The sequence below is a fragment of the Telmatherina bonti genome (assembly GCF_933228915.1).
Source record: "Telmatherina bonti genome assembly, chromosome: 23".
Taxonomy (NCBI): domain Eukaryota; kingdom Metazoa; phylum Chordata; class Actinopteri; order Atheriniformes; family Telmatherinidae; genus Telmatherina; species Telmatherina bonti.
Genome location: NC_136632.1, coordinates 20,693,098 through 20,716,185, shown reverse-complemented (window position 1 = coordinate 20,716,185; position 23,088 = coordinate 20,693,098). Strand labels below are relative to the sequence as shown.

Sequence of the window (23,088 nt, the reverse complement as noted above, 5' to 3'; positions counted from 1 at the left end):
CGACTGTCCTGCTACGGCCACTACGCACTATGCTGTCATCCAACAGTTGCCATGGCGAGCTGTGACTGACAGCAGGAAGCTACCCTCAGCAGTTTCCCCTCAGCATCAGCGCGTCGGTCATGCGGCGGGTTTGGTTCAGCGAGGTGAGCACCTGGGGAGTGGAGAGAAGCCGGCATCTCATGAACATGTCAGAAAACTTGTGAAGTTAAAACACTGAGAGTTGGACTGACGAGTGTAAAAACTTACAAGTGAAGCATGAAATAAAATAAAATGTTGATGACAGAACATACAGTATCTACCTTCAGTCTAGACACACAGCAGCTGCCATTCTTCCCCCTTCATTTTTACTACGGTGTCACTGAATGGACAAAAAGCTCTGTGTGTTAGGAGTTATCTCTCTTAGCTTTAAGGCTGTAGAATCAGCTTAGTCTGAAAGGTACTGGAGCACCGCTTCAGATAAGTAACGCCTGAAAAGATGCATGCACTTTTTTCTTTTTTGTTTTTGCAGTAGCAACCTGTAGGGCAGTGAACGCTTCACATGAGGCCGTGGAGATGAAGAGATGGTTCTCTTTGGAAGAATTTGCCCTCTGACCCGACTGTGCTTGGCATATTATTGGTTTATGTGTTTATTTATTGTTGTTTGATCAAATTTACATCACAAACAAAATTAAAACAACATAAAATAACATAAGTTTCCTCATTCTCATTTGACCTTGTGTAGGCAGAAGCCATAGCTTATTATACCTAACCTTCTCTCCAAACTGAAGGTACCAAATGTGTTGGACATTCGTTTATAATTTATTTGTTTTTATAAATTTCAATAAAATGATCAAAACATTCCACTTAACAAGAGGTAAGAAAATTATGTCTACAAGATCTGTAAGTTAAGAAACAAACTAATTAATCTTACCTCTAACCTGATGAGATAAGATGTCGGTATGAGATCCATACATGCAAAATCCTGCATCCTACCAAATCAGTGAGTCCTAAGTGGGACTCATGATGATTCCATGTGCACAGACCTCTCTTCAGCTGACACTGCCAGTACCAGTGCCCTCTATTTAACACTTCACTGAATACCTCATTAATTAATTTTTGAAAATGTCAAGTATTAATCTGCCCGTGTTCTGTGAGGTCATTCTCTGGAGTTACATGCTTTGAGTGACAGCTTTTATTAAATATTGTCCATGAATAATTCAGGCAGGCAGCATTCTGAGCTGGAAACTCAATTGAATCGCCTGCTCCGGCTTTGACCTCCGACAGCGGAGCTTTGTCAGGGGGCAGAACACGCTAAGATCTGAAAACTTCACTCAGCTGACTGATTATTCTGTTTTCATGTTATAATTAGTTGATTTATCATGCTGTGTCAAGAAATCTTTTCTTCCCTGAGATCAAAAGACAATTATGTTGAGATAAATTACACGATTAAAAGATTACAATTTTGCTTTTCAAGAATAATGCAATAATTAATTTGTGATGAGATGAGAAGAAAAACAATTAAACGTGCTTTACATACACAATTACCAGCATTAAAACATAAAAAAGACTCTTAGTTTCACAAAGAACAACTTTTTCTACATGGATTTGTGTCTTGTGCTGCAGCACAGGTGTTATACTGCCCCCAAGTGGCAGAAAAATGCTATTCACTTACTTTTACGAAGTCCAAATAAAGAGCGAAAGTGAATAAAACTCATAAAAGACCAAAGCTATTCAATTAAATTTGTGCCGTATTTGTCTTGTAAACTGCAGAAGTCTATTATTCTGACTAAAACACTGCCAGATAAAGGAATGCTAACCTGTGCAGTTCCGGGGTGTATGCCCACGGTGGCATCAAGCTGTTGTTTAGTGAGACCACATTTCATGGCAGTCACGAAGCCTTGGAGCACATCTCCGGCGTTTGGTCCCATGATGTGGAGCCCGACCACACGCTCCTGTTTACACACAGCAGTGTTGAGATTAATTTCCTGAAGTTCCTAAAAGTTAAAGTCATTTCTTCTCCGCCTTACAAGCGTGTTTTCAAGATACCTGGAATATGCAATGTATAGTCCTAGTCATCTCTGAAATCACATCTAGTGTATTCAATTTAAAATCTCCCCATAGCCTTCATTACCGAAAGCACTAAATATACATCAAATAGGAAAGTATTTTCATTGTACATTCATTATTATATGAAAAACTATACGAAAATAACATGCAAATATGTCACATCAGGGATCCTCAGTCCTGGTATTCAATGGCAGGTGTCCTGCAGGTTTTAGCAGTTCCCCTGCGGCAACACGCCTGACTCAGCAGCCTCTAAAATCTGCAGGATGCTGGTCCTCGAGGACCAGGATCGAGGATCTCCCTCTTACACCAAGTCATTTGCATAAAGAGACATATACTGATGTATTAGTGAGATTTTTATCTCTAAAAATGCAGTAAGGTTCAGCTGGGCAGTAATGATGGTGACATTTGTCTAAGCATACATAAACTTGACAAGATTAGTTGACTTTGACACCAAAATTAGGGAATACTAATGCATGGGGGGAGTGCTGGCAAAAAGTCAACCAAAGAGAAAACTGCATTGAGGAAGACACCATAACTGCTAAGCTCAAAGAATTTGTTTTGTTTTAGAACGTCTGGTACGATTAAAGGTAGAGTATGTAAGATTTTCAATATTTTCAAAATAAATTAACTAAAAAAATAACTACATTCATAATTATATAGTTTTTTAAACATGTAGGTTCCAGTCTGTCCATATTTGATGTGCTATTAAATTACAAGTTTAATTAATGACAAAGATCCTTTTCGAATGTTTTCTGACCAGTAAAAAAAGAAAAGTACTTTTTTTCCACCAGTAGGGGGAGTATAAGCCCATTTGTTCCAGAGCGGCTCTGAGCTACAGCTCACAAGCGATTCCTGCCCTCATTGGAGCTGGCAAGGAAGGAGGGGTGAGGGGTGAGTTTTGCTCATTACTGCCAACCTGTGGTCGTTTGTGGAGGTAGCAGTTTTGCGGTTTTGCTCACGACCTAGTGTGTGCCACCTGGTGGTGAAGAGAATCGCCACTTTCAAGGGAAGAATCGCCTTGAAATCTTACATACTCTGCCTATGAGTATGACGTGTGAATGTTCAAATGAATTCTAATGCAGATCAAAGAAAGCCCACTCAGGTCCAGGGGCATTGTGGGTAAACGGAGCCTAAACATACCTACACTGCAAAAAATCAGCCTTAAAAAAACAAGAAAAAAATATTCAAAAATTAGGTAAATGTTGCTTAAAATAAGATAAATTATCTGCAAACAGAACAAGAAAGTTTGGCTTGTCAAAACTTCCCAAAACAACTAAGAATACTCTTAAAACAAGAGGAATTCTCTGGCATAAAAACTAAGAATTATCTTACCTTTAAAAAAAATAAGCACGTGTACTCATATTAAGATTTTTAATCTTACTTAGATTTCAGTTTTTGCAGTGTATGTGTAGCCAGAAGAAATGGTTCACAGTTAGAGGTGGAAGAACAGTCAAATTTCTACTTAAACCCGACCAACCAAAGGCTGCTAAAGTCTGATGCAGCTCTGCGATTTGCTGCTTCGTGGTTGAAACAGAAGTTGTTCTGCATAAACCAACAGATGAACAAGTTTTATTCTTCCTTGTTTGTCTCGTTCTGTCTTCTTCTCACAAGGATGGCAAAACAGATTTGAGAAAGTGGAATGTAAAAGGAAACTCGGACCAGATGAGTTGCAAACCACAACTGAATTGTCTGGCAGGTAATTAGGTGCACATTCACCCCCGGTCCCTAAACTGTTGTTTCAGAGTCCCAGATCCTTTTTTCTTTACTATCTGTTATAAACTAGGGTGGCACCATTTCAAGTGCTTAAAATGCCCTCGGAGACTGGATTCATGTGTTTATTTTCCCACCAAACATTCCTCAGAGTGAAGGCAGACAGGTACAAGCTACAGCTGCTCAGTTAGAAGTCATCATGTGTAAATCATGTGTTCTGGAAAGGAAAAATACACTCAACTCAAGTATTAAATACTCATTTACAGAGGTGGCAATTCCTGGTCCAGAAAGTAAAAGTCCTGTCCGGCAGCTGTTCTGACCAGTCACCAAATGAGCTGAATATAATGAGTAGAGTTTATTTGCCAGGTAAACGAGCCTGTTAGTGAAAACACCTGTTCTAAATGTACAGGTAGATCCAAAAACATGGCAGGACTTTTACTTTCTGGACCAGGAATTGCCACCTCTGCTCATTTATCAAGTCTGGTCGAGTCAGTAGTGTGTGTCAGAGCCGCTCTCTGTAGTATAATAGTCATTTTAAAGTCTTCCAAACTTCCAGTCAGTCTTTTTCACTCCTCTTATGTGGTTTTTGTTTGTTTGTCAGTTAGCTTAGTTAGCTTTTCTTTACTTCTTGTATTTTAAGATTTAAGCAAAGTTTTTAGTTTTGCTTATTGTGTATTCCAATTTGTGCATAAGGTACAAGATCCAATTAAGAAAAGAAAAATCTGTGAAGTATATAACCGATGCTAATGTGTGTGGGAGAGCAGAGAGAGCAGATATTAAAGCGGTTAATATCAGTTTGACAGAGAGACATTAGAAAATCCAGTTATCTTGACTGATGCAAAGTCAGCTGTGGGAAGAGCTATAAATATCACAAAAGGGTGGGCGGTTAAATGAGGTGCAAACTACTACAGAGCTCATGGCTTTGTGACTAAGCATCCCTAAAGAAAAGAAACACTCTTGTTTTACTGCTAAGGCACCGTATATTACACATCAACGAATACAGGGGTCCTTAATTTGTTTGTATTTGTAACCAATCATTCTGTTTGCTGCTCTACAAGAGTGTTATGTTATAGTAAAGATACATATCTACAAGATATACGGGTACAGATAGAAAGGTTTTTGTTTTTTCTTAACTGAATCCAGCATTTACACTGCAAAAACTGAAATCTAAGATTAAAAATCTTAAATTGTGCTTATTTTTTTAAAGGCAAGATAATTCTTCATTTTTATGCCATAGAATTCTTCTTGTTTTAAGAGTATTTTACTTGTTTTGGGAAGTCTTGACAAGCCAAATTTTCTTGTTCTGTTGGCAGATAATTGATCTTATTTTAAGCTACATTCACCTCATTTTTGTATATTTTTTTTCTTGTTTTTTTACGTAGACTGCATATAAAGAGATGGACGTAGCCTCCGTGACGTCACCCATAGGTTTCTGAAGAGCTGAACTGAAGCTCGGTGGGCGGTTCCTATCGTTGCCATGTTGGCAGCTACATGTGCGTCGTCTCGCCCGGAAAATACAAATATGGGCAAAAAGGTGGAGCTGAGAGGGGAGCCGTGAGCGTCATGGTGGATGATTGACATCGAGCGAACTCTGAGCTTTCTGTAGCCAAAAGCTAACCGAGCTAACCCTGAGATAACGGGAGCTAACCAGCTAACGGAGGTAAGCGGGCTAAAGCTAAGTCACGTTATTAACCGGCTAAAAACCTCAGTTGTTCTACGTTCTTCTGACTTGAAGCTGGAGATCAGTACCTGTCAATCAAAAGTACACACCCCAAAATATGCCGAACTCGGACATTAAATTACTTTTAAACGGGCGAATTAGGAAAAACATCACTCCCCCCACAGTTGTCATGAAGGTAAACCTGACCTATTAAACTGAAAATGGATTTTTGAACCAGGCTGTAAACATGTTTATTTCTGCTGTGAAGTTGGTCTTTTTAACATGGGAGTCTATGGGGATTTGCTCTGTTTTGCAGCCCCTAGTGGATGAAGGGGGAACTGCAGTTTTATGCACTTCCACATAGGTTTCACTTTTAACCGCTAGAGGTTGCCGCTTGGTTTTTTTAAGGCTGAGTTTTTGCAGCGTACTATGTAACTCCTAGGGAAGACATTTGTCTCTTTATCTACTCCTGTTTGGTTGGGTGTGGGTTTGGAAGTGTGCAGCGAGTTTCAACTGTTTCTCTCCATCTTGCTGCATCAATTTATAAAGATGATAGTTTGGCAAAGTAACCTCCCTGAAACCAAAGACAGTCAGGTAAAATATGCTCTTAATTTTTATATGAATGCGATGTGGAACTCGTGTGTAACCTGACACTAAAATATGACTGCTCGGCTTGGAAATATGTTGATTAAACGGAAGCATACCTGATCAGGGATGTGGCAGATGACTTTAACGTAGCAAGAGTTTTTATTTCTTGCAGGAAGAGTCCACTCCAAGGGCCAGTAGAAGCTGTGATACACCTGAAGAAAACCATTTAAATTCAGGTCATTCAAAGAGCTGAGTCATGCTTGCTTAGCTCCATCTGGACTTGTCTTTACCTCAATGCTATTTTCTCCAAACATTAAATTGGCTTTCTCCTCAGTCAGACCACAGGCAGCATATTCCAGCGGGGTGAGCACCACACTGGGTATGTTGGTGTAATCGCACTGTGAATGGAATAACTACATATATTGGAATCAATTCTGAGGACTGAAAAACTCCAAGATACATAGAAAACGGTGCACAGATGTATTCTCGTAGTGAAATGCTCGAAAGCAAACAAAGCTTCAGACATGTTTGGGTACATCCCACTGAGCTCTGCATGTCTAGCTACTGGGATTTATGCACATTATTCAAAGTGAATCTGTTCCAGCTCCTTTAGGTTGTGTGGCTTTGTGAGGGAGATACAGGACCCCCCCACGCGGATGCTCACTTAGAGATCTTGTAGACATTCAGATGTATACCCAGAAAAATATCCTGTTTCATTTATTCCTTTAGTTATCGTTATTTTGTTGCTGATGTTGATGATTAGTTGGCTAATTCTAGAGATACCCACATTTTTCTGGACCGAGTACAAGTAAGCCTACTTACATTTAAGTACTTGCCAAAACTGAGAAATGATATGAGAAAAGGAATAAAAAAATTTAAAAAAATCCCATTTCAGTTCCCTGGTAAGGAATGTAGACCAAAATGTCAGATGTGAAAAGTTAGTGGTTAAGTATGGGATTTCTTGGATGGGCCATCCTGGAAATTAAAGGCTTAAAAAAACTCCCAAAATACTCATAAATAAGTAGGAGAAAGTGGTTTTTGGTGGATGATTTCATTTTTATGCCCAAAATAATCTTCTCTAACCAGGAAATTGCCAAATTTGGATTTTTAATATGGTATGAGTTTTACTTTATTGTTGATGCATTAATGTTTTAATTCCACAGATTAATATCTTTGCATTGTGTTACTTTGACAAACCTAAATTTTTTCGAATAGGTGTCAAGTTCTAGTATCAGAATACTTTTAATGAATACTGAGTAATAGAATGCATAAATAGTAGTAGTATCTATACTATTATTGCTTTTGTTGCATTATAAGACAACACTTAGATAAGGGAGATTAGGAAAGAAGTAGAGATAGTTTTTCTTAGTATATTTCCTTTTGATGGCTTACATAAATGTGGCGTTACACAGCATCCTACATCTTCCCCTGGTTAGATGTTAGAGTTACGCTGCTGGATAGCAATTTTTAAATCGTGCCACAGATTCTCATTTGGATTTGGGGTCTGGACTTTTGACTAAACCACACATTTAAACATTTCAGCTTCAACTTCTCAGGTGTTGCTCAGCAGTCAGCTTCCTGCTTCCTGCTCAGCAGCAGGAAAGTGAATCTTCATCCTAGTCTGAACTCTCTGGAAGACTCAAACACTCAAGAATTCTGTGTTTTGCTTCATCCATTCTTCTCTCAATTCCACCCAGTTTTCTTGTTCCTGCTGTGGAAAATGTTCCCACAGCATAATGCTGCCGCCACCATGCTTCACTGTGGGGGCGATGATTACTTTGTTGCAGATATCGGTGTAACATCTGACCTGAAGCACGTCTCCCATGTCTTTTTGTAAATCTTCCTTGTTACGATGCCTTTTTTTTCCAACAATTAATACTTTTATAAGCCACTGTGTCTAATTTCTTATCATTAGTCTGACTACAACATACCCAACACAAGACACACCCATCATTACTCGTATACAAAGTACTCATTCAGTCGTACAGATTACATCCAAATTACATACCAAGACGCTCTCTCCTGCAAAGAGTCTTCGAGCCAGCAGCCTCCCAGCATGAACTGACAGACCTGTGGTTGAAGGGTGTCCATGCTGCACTGAGCCAATGGCGTAAATATAATCTACGTTGGTCTGATCCCTTGCATCCACCAGTATTCTGCCAGTGCTTTGCACACACAAAGACATGCAAAAGTTAAACAAAATAATTGCCGTGCATCAAACCTGGACTCAGAATGGCATGCAGAAAAATGGAGAATACTCCGGGCTGCACTGCACCCCAACACACTCCAAACCAATGTCACTGGTGCATGCTGTCCTTCCAACGGCGAGCAGCACCTGCACACACAAGCCACACAAAGGTAACTCTTAAGCTGGTGCTGTTCTCTACAGGAAACATGTCGGAGGGGAAAAATAGGTGACAAACTGTGTCAAAGTCTTCTTGTTTAGTTTGGCCGTCCTTGTACATCATGGTCACTCGACGTCTCGCCTGCTGTGTTGGAGCTGCAGAATCTCCTAGTCAGAAATAATACATTTCACTTTGAATATTGACCCAGAATTCAGGATTTATACTGAAGTTACATGGTTTTAGTATTTTAAACAGCATTAAATAACACTTTTATTCAGCTTAAATTACAAAGAATCAACATCGTTATCAGTCATTGGCCAGAATGAAAGTAATTCCTCAGAGCTGTTGCTGGACGGACCCTGGGTGTACTTAGTTGTTTTCAGACACTGCTGTAGTTTGGCTTTGTTTCTCTTACATGCATAATGACACAGTATTGTGTGCTGGGAACTATAATACAATGCAGATTAAACATATCCAGGGCAACTTCATGTTTATCTGACTTAAATAATACCAACCATGGATAATTGAAACAGTCACACCTTAGTTTATACTAGGAATGCACCGATCCACATTTTGGGAGTTCGGATCCGATACCAATATCTGAAATGTGAATATCTGCAGAGTATCGGTATTGGAGCATCCCTAGTTTATACCCTTTAAAATGTTCCATAATAATATTCTATAAAATATGAGAGAAATCCACCAGATATTTCATATCACAGAGATGATTCATCTTTACTTTAATTACTTCAGTTGAGTTTAAAAACTTTCACGGTTTGGGCTAAAACACATTCTTTTCACACCCAAGCCATCGCTCACCATTTTGCTGGTTTCTATGGTTACATTTAATAACAAAACAGAATATTATTATTGGTTATGGTTGACTTTAGACTGAAACATGACTTGTTTAGGGTGTGGAAGTTGTAACAGTCTGGGCTAAAATACATTCTTTTTACCAGCTGACCATCATGGAGGCTGTTTACCTCCACGTGGATTTGCTCATCTACTACAACCAGACTGTTTATTATGTAAGGATCATACCTTGAGGAGCCGTGCACTACACAGTTTGAATGTTTTTGGGTTTTTTTTTTTTAAAGAGAAAAGCAAGAAAACGCTTAAGACAGTTATAAAGAACTAGCATGTACTGCAAAAGTTATTAGTATGCTGATCTGAGTGTCCCTTATCTTCTTGCAATCATCAAAACATAGTCTGGTTTGGGTTCCCAATCCGTTCACCTACTAACTATCAGAAACGTTGCTGCTTCCTTTCAGAGAGACAAAGGGTCATGTTGGTAAAGTTTGTCTGGAGGCAACAGTTTTTTATGAATTACACAGTTTTAATGCACAGCACAGTCTGGAACTCCTCTAAAAAGTGTATTAACACTGTGTAAAAGTTGTTTAATTCTCTTATACCACAGTCCCACACAGTAAAGATTTTATAACAAATGTTTATTTCTATTTTTTTTAAAACTTGCTGAATATGCTAAAGTATGGACACTATTTTATGTTGGCCTTGATGTAGTTTTTCTGCAAAACAGCTGTTGTAAAGCTGCAACGTGTTTCTCTCATTCGCCTGTCAAAGCCAGCTCATCTGAATCTGTTGATTAATGCGTTGCTATGGTGACGCTGTAACGGAGTGATATAACTGAGATTTAACTTGCCGAAATACATGTGTGTATATATATATCTGCAGTGTATATGCAGCTAGTTGTCGTGAGAATTCTCTCTGACCATAGTATAAAGCTGTTTAAATGCAACAAACATATATCTGCATGTACATATGGGCTCTTTTTTTCAGGAGAACTCTCACATTTCATCAGGTATCTTTTATAAGCGGTTTATATGAATTAATCTTGAAATGAACAGATAACATCATCTGAAACATAAATTTAGCACATGGATCCTAAACTGCTTGCGGCTGCAGAGGATCCATCTGAGACTAATCTAAACAAGAAATCAGGCTTATTTTGAGTCAAGTCAAATGGACAATAAGCTCTTTGCAGATACCATTTTGACCAAACTGGTTTGAACTGCCGTACCTGACACGTCGTCCTCAGTCTGCTTCACCTGACACAAACACAAAGGGACATTCAAAATATTATTTTTTTACTTTTTATTTTCCTTCTGCTGCATTCATTTCCATCTCCGTACCTTAATGAGTGAACAATGATAAAGAAAGTTCACTCCACCAACTATCATGTGGTTTTCTATCTTCTGGGCCATTTTGCAGTCGAACCCTGGAAGGAGGTCATGTTGCAGCATGATGGTGACTGACATTCCAAGAGCAAACAGAAAGCCAGCCCATTCCAACCCTTCAGCAGACCCGCCTACCACCAGCATTCGACCTGGAGGGTGACGCAGCGAGGGAAGATCTCCGCTAGAAGTGGAAGAGAAGGCGGAGACCATAGAAGTGTAGAAAGGGTATGAGGCACAATGATACAAGTATAACTGTACCTGGTTAGGCAGTACTCCTTGTCTCCAGGTATGCCCAGATACTGAGGTTGGTCTCCTGTAGCAATGAGCAGGGTTTCTGCAGTCAGACATCGTTTCCTCCCATTTGTTTCTGTCACCTGCTTAAACATAAGAGAGTAAAACCGTAAATTCCATTCCTGTTATTAGACCGGTGACATATTTACAGCTGAAATCTCTGTGAAAACAAAGCTAATCATCATTACGCTGAACATCGTCTTGTATTTAATACAGTTCCTCTGAGGGCCGACAGATGCCGATACACATAACATCTTCAATGGTTTAGATGTAAACGAGAAAAATGTACTTTTTAAAAAAAAACTAATTCACTTCCCATTGGTGATAATATTATTCTCTAGGGTTTGTCTCTGAAATGCATGAACTAACATAACAGGAGCACGATTAAAAAACATTCCTATAGGCAGCGAACGAAAACTGGCACCATCAAATACGCTATAAACACTGTTTCATTTCTTTTTAAATTAAGGTAAAGAAAAGTATCTGCTCCAAAGGAAAGCAGTGACTGCAGCAGCTAACTTTTCCTTCTTTTTTTTTCTTTCTCTAAATTTGAAATATCTGGCTCCAGTTGAAAACAGGGGAAAAGTTGTGTACACACAGTATGTAAATTATACTTGTGGATTTTATGGCATACTCTGTTCACAGACAATCATTTCTGCAAGTGTTCCTGAGCCTATGCAGGGATGAATAGTTGACAATCATGCCTGTGATGCAGTGATGCCTGACGACCCAAAGATCCCAGATAGCCAATACTGACTTTCTACTTTGTGTTTTGTAGATAAGAAATTTAGTCTTCACACCATTTTAAGTACACCTTTACTAATTTATACTAAAAACTATCTATTAAAGTAGTTTTTTTTAATGATTTCCTTTTATCTTTATAAACCATTTTACCATATAAAATGGTTTATAAAAACCTTTTTATGTGGTAAAATGAATTCTATTAACTATATTTACAACAAGTATGTAAACATGATTTATAAACCATATTTACATACTTGTTCTTATCATTTAAGATTTGAACTTTGCAACTTTTTTTTTTATCTTACCTCATGGGGATCCACCATGCTGGGGGTATGCCGGCTTGGTCTACAGGGTTGTTATGGACCCCATCCTGCTCGGATCTACAGGAACTTTTTTTTATTGTTTTTTTTTTTTATATATTGTGCAAAACATTTTGTGAAAAGTACTTCAGAAATAAAATGTGACTTTTAAATTTGAATTCTGAAATTGCTACTCAGCTAGCCAACTGGCAGACTGCTGCAGCTCAGTAGAAATTTACCTCTAAGGGACTCAGCTTCTCCAAGCGCCTCCATTTATACCCATCATAATGAACCAAATTAGTTGCATCTTGCTCCACCAGCTATTTCCTCCAGAACTGCTCACTTTTCCAGTCATGTGTTTTCCCTGTTTCATCACTTTGAGATGCATTGCTGCCTTCATCACTTTTTTCCTGATGTGTTTCCTTTAATGATTCTATCAAAGACTGTGACTTCTAGATGTTTTATTCAAATCATCAAGTTTACCTCAACTGTATGAGGCGCCACGATCGCACCCCGGCCATTCAGGTAAAAGACACCACAGCTCTTCAGCTCCCTCTTTAGCTCTAAACTGCTTGTCTTGACCTGCTCCTGAATCGCCTGCACCAGATCACTCCAGCCATGAGACACTGCAACAAAGCAACATTTCTTACATGTAATTATACAACCAAAGTTATATGCATTGAGTTTAGCTGCATTTCAATGTACTTGTTGCTTCAATAAATTAGCTTTGCTTTGATTTTACATTTAAACCGGTGTATTCTATGATGGGAATATGACTGCTGACTTACCCTCCTCTTTGAACTTCCAGCCATACGAATGAGAGTCGTGGATAGCTTTCCCCAACAGCGACGTCTGCTGCAGATATTTCCTGATGCTGTCCGTGTTGAAACTCGAACCTCCAAGTCCTGGAAGAGAGGACAAATAAGGGAAACAGAAGCAAAATTAAACTACTAAAAACAGATTATTCATGATAAGTACAAGCTGTGATACTCGGAGAATTAAATACTAACCTCTTCTGATGCCTCTGGGAGAGGCGGCCATGAGGTCAAGGATAAGTACCTTTTTCCTCAGCCCTGCAGCTTCCTAAAGGCAACAATCAGACAGCAACAGAAAAGAGGGGAATTAAATATTAAAACGGGTTAAGCATTTGCCCTTCTCAACAATCCTCTTGCCCCTTCCTCTCATTTCCACTTTCCTCTACACACTCGCAGATCCTTCCATTACCATAAAGCTCATTAATATGATAATTATCAGGTCTGCAGCTTTGGCAGAGACCACAGTCCTGACCAGATTAGCTGTACCGGTAATTATAGGGTTCACTTTAAGTGTCTTCTAGCCACTGAGAGTAGACAAACTTGCAAAAGTAGGCAACAAATCTGAGTAAATGGAAGATACTGAGAATGACTTGAAAGCTGTGAATTGTGCAAATAATTTTCATCCTTTTAATCTGTGACAAATGGATAAAAAGCATGAACGTTATGATTGGCAGGGATCTCTACCATTTACTTGGAAGATGTCTCTGCAGTCAAAATACATGGAAAAACGGCAAAGAATGGCACCATGTGTTGGCAGCATCACCATCAGGAATGAAATGTCTTTGAAGCTTCTTGAGACTGGGAGTCATCTTTTTTATTCAGCAGCTGGGTTGACAATCATGCATCAACTTTGTTGCACGCAGACAGACTATTGGTTCACGTTCATGAGAAAGAGGCTGTAAGCTAACTCATCTTATCTAAATGGTCAGCTTTGCTTTGTCCATTTTGAACTCAGATCTTCACAATGTAGGCACACCAAACCAACCTACCACAGAAAATGTGCCATCTCTTTTCCTTTGCTTACAGGTTTCATCTCAACCTTGTTCATCTAGTTCATTTTTATTGGGGAAATTAACTGCATGATGATTATTGCTGCTGATGTCAAAGTAAAAGTGACTTTGTTGCACTGCTGCTTTGTTTTAGAGCCTGCAATGCAATGCATTTTATTCAATTTGCTTGACTTAAACAGATCTAAGAACTTTTGTGATATTGTATATTGCATTAGATATTGATATTAAGCAATATGGCAAACTATGACATGTTGCATTCATCCATGTGCTTAAGTGCCCCAAAGCACATGCAGGATGAATAAGAATGCACTGATCTAATCAGAACATTGCTTTTTTCTGATCTTCATTTATCTAAAAGGCTATACAAAGGAAAAGTAATGAGCAAAAGAAAAGTTGAGAAAGAGAAAACAAATATTTGGGTTAAAATTGTTCATATTAACTCACCTTTGCTGCTGCCAGGCCTCCTGATCCCCCTCCTATAATCAGAAGATCATAGTCGTAGAATCCTAATGAAGGCTCTGTTGGTGGGTCCATGTTTCACTCCAAGCCTGGATATTGTGAAAAGTTGGACTAAGAAAACTGAAACAACAAACAACCTGAGCAAGAGAGGACTTTGACCCCTATACTCACTCTTGCAGCAAGTGATACCAGCAGACCAAAACACTTAAATAAAACAGCTCTCAGTACTTACATTTCTATGCTAAAATAAAACTATGAAATTTAATATCAGACATGTTGTGCAGGAGGAATAATTTGAAGCAGGTAGCAGCAGGGTCTGAATGAATTGCCTCTGGTAGAATAAACTGATTCCCTGAAAGTCGCATCGCATTTACAATGACAGTTCTGTGCCAGGGGATTATTCATCTCAATAAATACAATTTATAAAAAGAAAATAAATTTATATAAGTTTAGAACATTTCAGGAGGTGGTTTAAATGCACAAGAAGCGCAGCCAATCAAACAACTTTATTGTTTTTCATGGCATTGACAGGTTTAAAGCGACATGGCGCCATCTAGTGGTTAAAGCTTTAACATGCATTGACATGTGTGGACGGCTGCCTGAGTCTTTGTGCCTCAAACCCCGAACTTACTCTTTCATAATGCAACGAATAAACAGAAACACTTAGTAATGACAATTATTAACAGCCAAATTACCAAAACAGGGAGAATAAAAATGAAACTGGGGTGGAACAGAAAGAAAAAAAACTTATCGCTGCATACCTTCCACAAAATGTTTACATTTCAGGAAACTCTATTAAAGCTCTATTAAAGTTAATAGTTAAGAAGTAGAGAAAATAAGAACGAGCAAATAATAGTTTAAACAGTTTTATGAAACGTGCATAAGGTAGAAGGCGAAAGCTTCACAAAGCGCTTCAGGGATGCGTTTCATTGCCACTTGAAATGTAGGAATTAACACACGACCTTTGATCCATGCTAGATCAGACTAAAGATAAACTCTGCAAAGCTTTTTCTACCGATATTATATTTGGGTATATTTTTTATTTTAGTTACGCTGAGTTCATTAATTGGATTATTTATACCGTTGTTTCTTTCTAAAACAAAGCAACTTGCTTCTATTTTCAGTCGCCTGATATCAGGGTTTGTAAGAAGTCCCTGAACGCAGCAGGGGCCTCTACTGATCACATGCGGTAGTGCAGGCGCGGTTCCGCGCCGGGACTGGTCCTTTCGCAGCCATTTTCTGTCCAACCAAACAGCCGTCTCAGGAAGGTAACCAACCAGGGCTTCATTGCAGGTTTGTGCCTGGCTCCGGCCAATGATTGCTAACCGATTTCTCGTTAGCTCGAATGGAAATGTCCGTCTGTGTTTGGGGTTTTTTTTTATCTGTTGTCTGAGTGAATGAGGGGCTCCTCGTTAGGATGTATCTGTCGGGGGGAAACTTATAAAATAGCTGTAAAATATTTCGGCCCGGCTTCGTCTTGCTGTGCACGACAAAGAACAGGCCAACGCAGGCGCGAGTTGCAGCGGGTTTACAATGAGAATATATGCAGGGGACCCTTTGTACCTGAATAGGTTAAGTCACTGAGGTAATGTCTCGCAGGATCGCCTCTTTTATGTTTGCTTGAATCATTTCCGCATTAACTAAGCTTGTTTAAATTCGTGGCTCAATAACTCGCTGCTGACATCTGGCAGCTAGCAGGACACCAAGCGTTAGCATGCAGCAGCCAAACATACAAGTGAGCAGGGCCGGATTAAAACTGTACAGGTCCCTGGGTCCAGAGTGTTCCAGGGCCCCCCTTTCCCACCGCAACATTGTGAAAATTGTGAATGATACACTGTGAAGCAACATTTCTAACATCTCTCAGCAAAATGGTACCAATAGCAGTATACTGTTGGTTGGGGCTGTGAGAATATCAAATCAAACTTTATTTGTATAGCACTTTTCGTGCTTAAAAACAATACAAAGTGCTTTACACCATAAAACAATTTAAATCAAAATAGATTAAACACACATACACCCATAGTCCCCTTTCACCCACCCACAACCACCCTGATGCTTTTGTCCCGATTCGATTCCGATTTTTTGGGTGCTGATCCTATATAAATTGCGATTCTCACAACTATTCGATATGGCTAATTTTTGTAGATTAAAAACAACCCAAAAAAAATGTATGAAACTTTTTTTTTTGCTTGTCATTTTTCTCAATTCCAATTGGGAAAAACAACATAGTAGCCAGATCATCATTTTGCTGCTATAATGCCCAAGAAGACAAGTGAAAAGATCAATAAAAACAATAAAAATGACCAAAATTTTGTAATTGATTATATTTATTTATTTGAAAAAAAATTTTTAAATTTTTTTTTAAACAAAAAAAATCAATTTTAAAATTATGAAGCAAAAAAATCCAGATTTTTTATTTTTCAATTCAATTTTCCCACCCCTACTATTGGTAGTGGTGTAACTACCTGGCTTTTATGTACATTTTGTTTCAGGTCCAAACTGCTGTTGTTTGCCCCACATGTGCTCCAACTGGGTGTGGGCCCCTGGGCCTGTGCCCATAATTCCCATTGGATAATCCAGCCTTGCAAGTGTGCCCACAATAAATTAACCCCTAACACATGTCCATTTTTTATGATTTTCCACGCTTTATCAGTGCTAACAGTTTCATATAGCTAGCCCACAGTAGCAGTGTCACGCTAAAGATGATTATTCAGTCTGTAAACATGTTCACAGGAGGGTTATGTTTGTTCGTCGTCCCATTCGCGCCTCTGAAAATACCCCTGTTCTCTAAATAGACAAACATGTTGACTAGAATGTGTCATGGAACACAGCATGGTATAAAGTCAGACATCTAGTGTCAGTGATGTGGTCTGAGACAGAAAGACAAAGCTGATCATGATGTTCAAAGGCAAATCAGAAGGGTATTACTTTATTTAGATGATTATAAACTGTCTCAATCTGACAAATAGGTCACATCCTATAAAAGAGAGAAAATATGCACAATATACTGGCTTTCTTATGCAGCACAATTATTTTATTTGGCAGCTAAAAAGCCCAAAGATCATTAGTCTAATTCCATAAAACAGCTGCTCCATCACTATAACCAGGACACTATGTAGTTACAACAGCTTCCTTCAGATTTTCCAGAGATATCCTTAAAGTTAATTTAGTTTTTGCATTATTTCCGTGTTCATGTCAAGTAATTTTGATGTGCATGAAATTATGATGGCACATTAAACCAGTATACTTTGCTATAGTGCGTCTCTGCTTTGCCCAGCAGCAGATTTGTGCAGCCTGTCAGGATCTACAATGGAGAGCATCTCCTGACGAGCATGCACGTAGGAAATAAGTCACGATAGATGACTGATGTTTAACCGAGATCTTGTGTTGCAGATGGACGGAGACAACTCGACCACAGATGCCTCTCAGCTGGGTATCACCGGAGAATACATGGCTCCCAGTCATTATGTTCTCCAACATCAAGAGGGTAAAGAGGACATCAGCGTTAATGGTTCAGCATCGCCACTACTCGGGCCATAAAGAGCTGGTTTATTTTTATTATATCTGTTTTGTAGATGATGGAGAGGAGAATATGAATGATCAAGACGATGGTGGCATCAAGGAGAATTACAGGGAGCAGGACATCTATCTTCCCATCGCCAACGTGGCTCGCATCATGAAGAATGCTGTTCCCACAACTGGAAAGGTTGGTGACGGGAAAGAAGGAGTGACGATAGATATTTTAGGGGTTTCTTTTTCTAAACACAAGAAACTATTTCACTCCAATTTTGATAGAACTTGTATTATAATTCTATTTTTTTTGTTTTATTGTTATACCATGTTTAGTCAATGAAGACTCTTGTTGTAGGTTGCATGGCCAGAGTGGCTAATAGATGGCAGTATGCAGAACTCCTCCAACAAGTTAAGAATTTATTGTTCAATGGTGCATGTTGCCATAAAATACATTTAAAAAAAACCACAACGGAAAATTATCACTACACACATTACATTCTACCCACTAAACATAACTGAAATCAATTAAACCTAAAGTAATCTAACATGCACCCTGCTACATCAACCTCAGCTCTCGCAGACAAACAAAATGCCAGCCTTAAATACCCTCACACCTGAATCCCAACTCTTCCTCCCCAGCACCTACCACCTTCCAGGTACACACACTAAATATAGTCATAGTCATTCTTTCCCCGTTACCTCAGATAACCCTCCAAACTGTTTCCCCATCCACAAACATCAGACACAATACATGCCCTATAAAAGACAAACTAATTCCTGTGACATAATACAACTCTCGCCCTTACTTGGTACCATCCAATGACATCATGAATTGGATAAAACCCTCTAAATGCAGGACACGAGCAGCTCTTCTTCTCTTTGGTCCTACAACATAAGTATGGTGAGCAAGTCAATAATACTTACCATTTTACTGACAAAACAAACAGAATATTGAACCAAATTATTTCTATTGGTGTGCGTCTTTATTTTAACTAGTGGTTGTATATTTTAACTTTACTTAAATACAAAACAAAACCCAAACAAACCCAGGATAGTTGGTGTCTGCTGACCACAGAGAGGATAAAGTATCAGTAACTCAAACACAATATGGTTATCTGTTTTTTGTGTTAAGCAACAGTGACAAGTGGTGGCACTTTACCCACTTTGTCACAACTCCAAATCTTTTTTTCCCTTCTTTGTACGACCTGTTTTATTTGGTTTAAATTTTATTTAAGTCTCTAGAATGAAAGGAGACACATCTAACCAGTTTCCATTTAAAAGATGCATTACGTACTTTCTGATCTTAAAACTTCACGTCCCGAACTTGTTTGATGACACAGTGACATCAGTCATGTTCATTTCTAAAGGCGCTGCTGCTCAGCAGCATCCCAAGGCTGAGAAACCGCACAGTAGAACTTTTAGATCCGGGACGCAACGCGACATGACGTGACGTTGCAGCAGAGTTTCACTTTGCGATATATAAGAAGAGACTGGCTGTTTTCAACACGCAACATCCATGATTTGGCAGAGAAACACCAGAAGGTTAAAAGAAAAGGACAAAACAAAAGTCTTCGTCAGATCATCTTTTGCTGGCTGGAGAGAGCTAACAGGTCATGTAGGATGCAAGATGGATGACGTCTGATGGACAGTGGCAAAAGTTCTGTAGTGTGTCTTTAATGCTTTTGTCTTATTGGATCTTTTTTTTTTCCTCCTCAGTTTTTCCATTAATTTCCACTAATTTCAGTTAAACCAGTGATATAATTTGCCAACAGTAAAATATAATTACATCTAATTATTATTGATGTCCGTATGTTTACTTAATCTGCAGTTTGGATCTAACCCCTTTTTAGACATGACCTTGGATTATGTCGTACTCTGAACCAGCTCACTGCGATGGATGCTGGTGGTAGTGGTTGTGCTGTCTGAGCAGTCTGACACAACGTGGCAGGATTATGTTTTATCTGCTTTTGCAAGCTGCTAGGGTCTTTAGATGCTTAAATAATACTGTTCAAGCCCAGAAAAAATGAATTTCTTGATAATTTCTTTTTTTTTAAAAAAAAAAAAAAAAAAAAATCTGTCCAGTCGTTGAAAAAGATCTGTGTGTTGTGAAGAATTTCGTTTAGGAATGATTATGTCATCTTGTTTTTACGTCTTCTTTAAGACATAAATCAAAGCAGGAGGAAATGTAGGTGGATGGTCTGCTGATGTGGGCTCTTTCGTCTTTCTTGGTGTCATGTTGGCAGCAGCAGGACACACACTTGGCTATTTATTCTAATGATCTGTTTCTATCAGAAAAAGGACCACCAACTGCCTTTAGTTGCAGGACCATGACATGGGCTGTCATTTAGTTTTTCTCACAGCTTGATATGAAACCACTGGCCAACATAATTGTCTCACGTTGAACTGTCCAAAAATCATGTAATGTTGGGTTATGCTTAGTATTCCTCTGGCTGATGTCATTAATTAGTTTGATTCTTCGATGTTTAGTGAAAATATGTTGAATAATTTACCACCGTTTCAGTTAATGTCAGTTGTGTTTTGCTATTCATTGATCAAGGTTAAAATCAGTGGTTGGTGTTTGTCTGACCTGAAGGAGAAGGTGTTCATGTCCAAAAAACTTTTCCTACCTCATGGTAGGTGAACACTTTGAATTTTAACCCTTCGCAGGGCACTCAATGATACACCTTGAAATGAGAAATTTTAACCTAAAATTGTCCTTCTGGTGTGCATCAAGACCTCCATTCTGTTGTTACATTAACAAAAAAAAAGTTTAATGCTAAATATGAAAGAAAATAAAGTGATCAAAAATAGTCACTTGGGCCATAAAGGGTTAAACAGATTTAATTTAAAACAGTTAATGTGACTTTATTTAACTAGAAAACTGAACAAATTGTCCCTATTCTTGTTCTCTTTTCCAATTTCTTGTTTCTTTTCATCCTACAGATTGCAAAAGATGCCAAAGAGTGTGTGCAAGAGTGTGTGAGCGAATTCATCAGTTTCATCACGTCTGAGGCGAGCGAGCGCTGTCACCAGGAGAAGAGGAAGACCATCAACGGGGAGGACATCCTGTTCGCCATGTCCACGCTGGGCTTCGACATGTACGTGGATCCGCTAAAGCTCTACCTGCAGAAGTTCAGAGAGGTGAGGAAACGCCCTTCTCTCTTCCTTTGTGATCCTGTGCTTCAATTCCATTCAATTCAACTTTTTTTATATAGCGTCAAATCACGACAATACCGTCTCAAGATGCTTTACAGACAGAAAAAAAAATATAATGAAAGCCAATTCATAACAGCCTATATAAGGAAACCAACAGATTGAGTTGGAAGCTCCAATTCAATCTCCCATCCTGAGCAAGCACACTGGCGACAGTGGGAAGGAAAAAACTCCCTTTTAACAGGAAGGAAACCTCCGGCAGAACCCGGCTCAAGGACAGGCAGCCATCTGCCTCAGCTGTGTGGGGGGGTGGGGAGTGCTTGGGGAAAAGTTGCAGAAATCTGCATGTTTAGTTACAGAGATGCAAACAAGCAGATTTTTAATGTTTTGGGGACAAAACTTTGTCATCCAGTTGCATTTAGTGGACATCTAAAGTCATTTTTCATCACGATAAAGGGCAGGAATGTTATAAATGAGGTGTGTTTTTGTGTTTATCTTCTGAGTTATCATCCAAGTAGATTTAAGATTCAGTTTTAAATATTTAAATATTGTGGCACCTAAAGATAAAAGATTTTTGAGTGTTATATCTGGAGGAGTTTAAGTCTCAAGCAATCAGTTAAATTCTTCTAGACAAGCTTCAGTTTTTTTTCCTCTCTTGTGAAACACATTACGTTTATGGAAAAGTTCAAACAGATTTCCTTACCCCGTTTTAGCCTTTCAGCAGGTTTATCCGGCTGCATCCAGACATTTTGACCCCTTTCAAGTTCAAATGAACAGAAAGTTTCCAGGTTTATTTCTGTCAGAGCCTCCATGATGCACAACAACATGATCAGGAAATTTCATCCTCAGACCAACTGCATGTTTGGCTTTGTTTTGTTTTTTTAATTAATAGCATCTTTGGGGATAAGGGTTATTTTCCCAGACTAAGCAGGTTAATCCACCGTTACCTTTAATCTGCTTCAACTGATCCAGGTCATTGTTTGAATAAAAAAAAAGAAACACACCATTCCCGGCTGGTTTTCTGTTACAGCCCTCATATGGCTGCAAACATCTTTTTGTGAGATTTTAATCATGAACTATGCCATAAAGCAGCCGTAGAAAAAGAAAAAAGTCTTGTTTAATCTTTTCTTGTGAATTTTCAGGCAATGAAGGGAGAGAAGGGGATGCCGGGTGTTGGTGTGGGAGAGAGTCTGAGTGAAGACCTCACAGAGGACAGCTTCAGTAAGTGGACCACGACCAAAGAAGTTAGCAAATAAGATACTTTCTCCTCACCTGTTTTTTAAAAAAATTTTTATTAATTTGTTTCTCCAGCAAATCCGCTTCCAGCTGGGATAATCACAGCCGATGGCCAGCAGCAAAATGTCATGGTGTATACCACCTCGTATCAGCAGGTAAACGTTCAGTTCGCCACCAGTCCCACTGCAGTGATGGACGATGCATGTGATGACTGATGATTCTGCGTCGTTTGTTTCTTAGAAAATAAAAACTAAAGCATCTCTGTGCTCTCCCTGTTTTAGTCAAACCACATCTTAATGTAAATCTGCTTTTATTTCAGATTCCAACCGTACAGCAGATCCAGTTTTCATGACGAGGCCTTTTCTCTCAGCCCACACACAAGGCCTCCGCTTGGCTCGCGCTTGCCGGATGACCTCTGACCCCTCCACTGGTTAAATGTTTTCAAACAAGACAGGAAGAGGAGGGGGGGGGGGCACATCTGGAGAAGCTCTCATGTACAGAAAATCACTACCTGTTTCGTAGAAAAATGTAGTTTCTAGTTGTGAGGTACCAAATGTTTTGGAGACGCTCCGAAGCAGCTTGGAAATTCAAGGCTTTATTTTAAAGGCTCGTCTTCTTACATGATGTAGTGATGGAATCCTGTTTTTGTGTGTGATGATTTGTTTTCTTTTATGCTTTTTTTTTTTTTTTTTTTGTCTTTTTTTCCCTCAGGTTAGAGGGTTAAACCGGGTTTAAAGAGGGAGGCGGGGGGGGGGGGGGGGGGGGGGGTGTTGCTTTCAAAGCTAATTTCGGAAACTTCTGTATAAAATCAGGAGGACGCCAGTTGTTACTGTCATGTTAGATCATGCAGCTTTTTTTTTTTATAAGTTTACTCAGTTGACCTTGTTATGAAAATCCTTTGAATAAAATTCAAAATTTCAACATTTTTTACTTTTAATTTCTACAATCATACACGATTAGAAGAGTTAGTGGTAAGAATGGCATCAATGTATTAGTAGTGAAGTCAGAACTGTTGAAAAATCCA

The 23,088-nt window shown here is 38.9% G+C and overlaps 2 protein-coding genes across 2 annotated transcripts; one reads left to right on the top strand and one right to left on the bottom strand.

Moving 5' to 3' along the window:
- Window positions 1-85: 85 nt before the first annotated feature.
- Window positions 86-14,237, bottom strand: LOC306773552 (thioredoxin reductase 1, cytoplasmic-like; the record flags this gene model as incomplete). Its single annotated transcript, XM_079263407.1, has 14 exons — window positions 86-151; window positions 1,797-1,931; window positions 6,121-6,216; window positions 6,295-6,402; window positions 8,013-8,169; window positions 8,263-8,339; window positions 8,428-8,516; window positions 10,388-10,415; window positions 10,500-10,725; window positions 10,803-10,918; window positions 12,362-12,504; window positions 12,667-12,774; window positions 12,889-12,961; window positions 14,148-14,237. 14 exons carry the CDS (start codon window positions 14,235-14,237, stop codon window positions 86-88), a joined length of 1,512 nt encoding a protein of 503 aa, XP_079119533.1.
- A 1,110-nt stretch (window positions 14,238-15,347) lies between these two features.
- LOC306773494 (nuclear transcription factor Y subunit beta-like) lies at window positions 15,348-22,789 on the top strand. The gene is made up of 7 exons (XM_079263328.1): window positions 15,348-15,455; window positions 17,556-17,649; window positions 17,738-17,868; window positions 20,619-20,816; window positions 21,971-22,049; window positions 22,140-22,219; window positions 22,384-22,789. Exons 2-7 carry the CDS (start codon window positions 17,556-17,558, stop codon window positions 22,414-22,416), a joined length of 615 nt encoding a protein of 204 aa, XP_079119454.1. The 5' UTR covers window positions 15,348-15,455; the 3' UTR covers window positions 22,417-22,789.
- The last annotated feature ends 299 nt before the right edge of the window (window positions 22,790-23,088 follow it).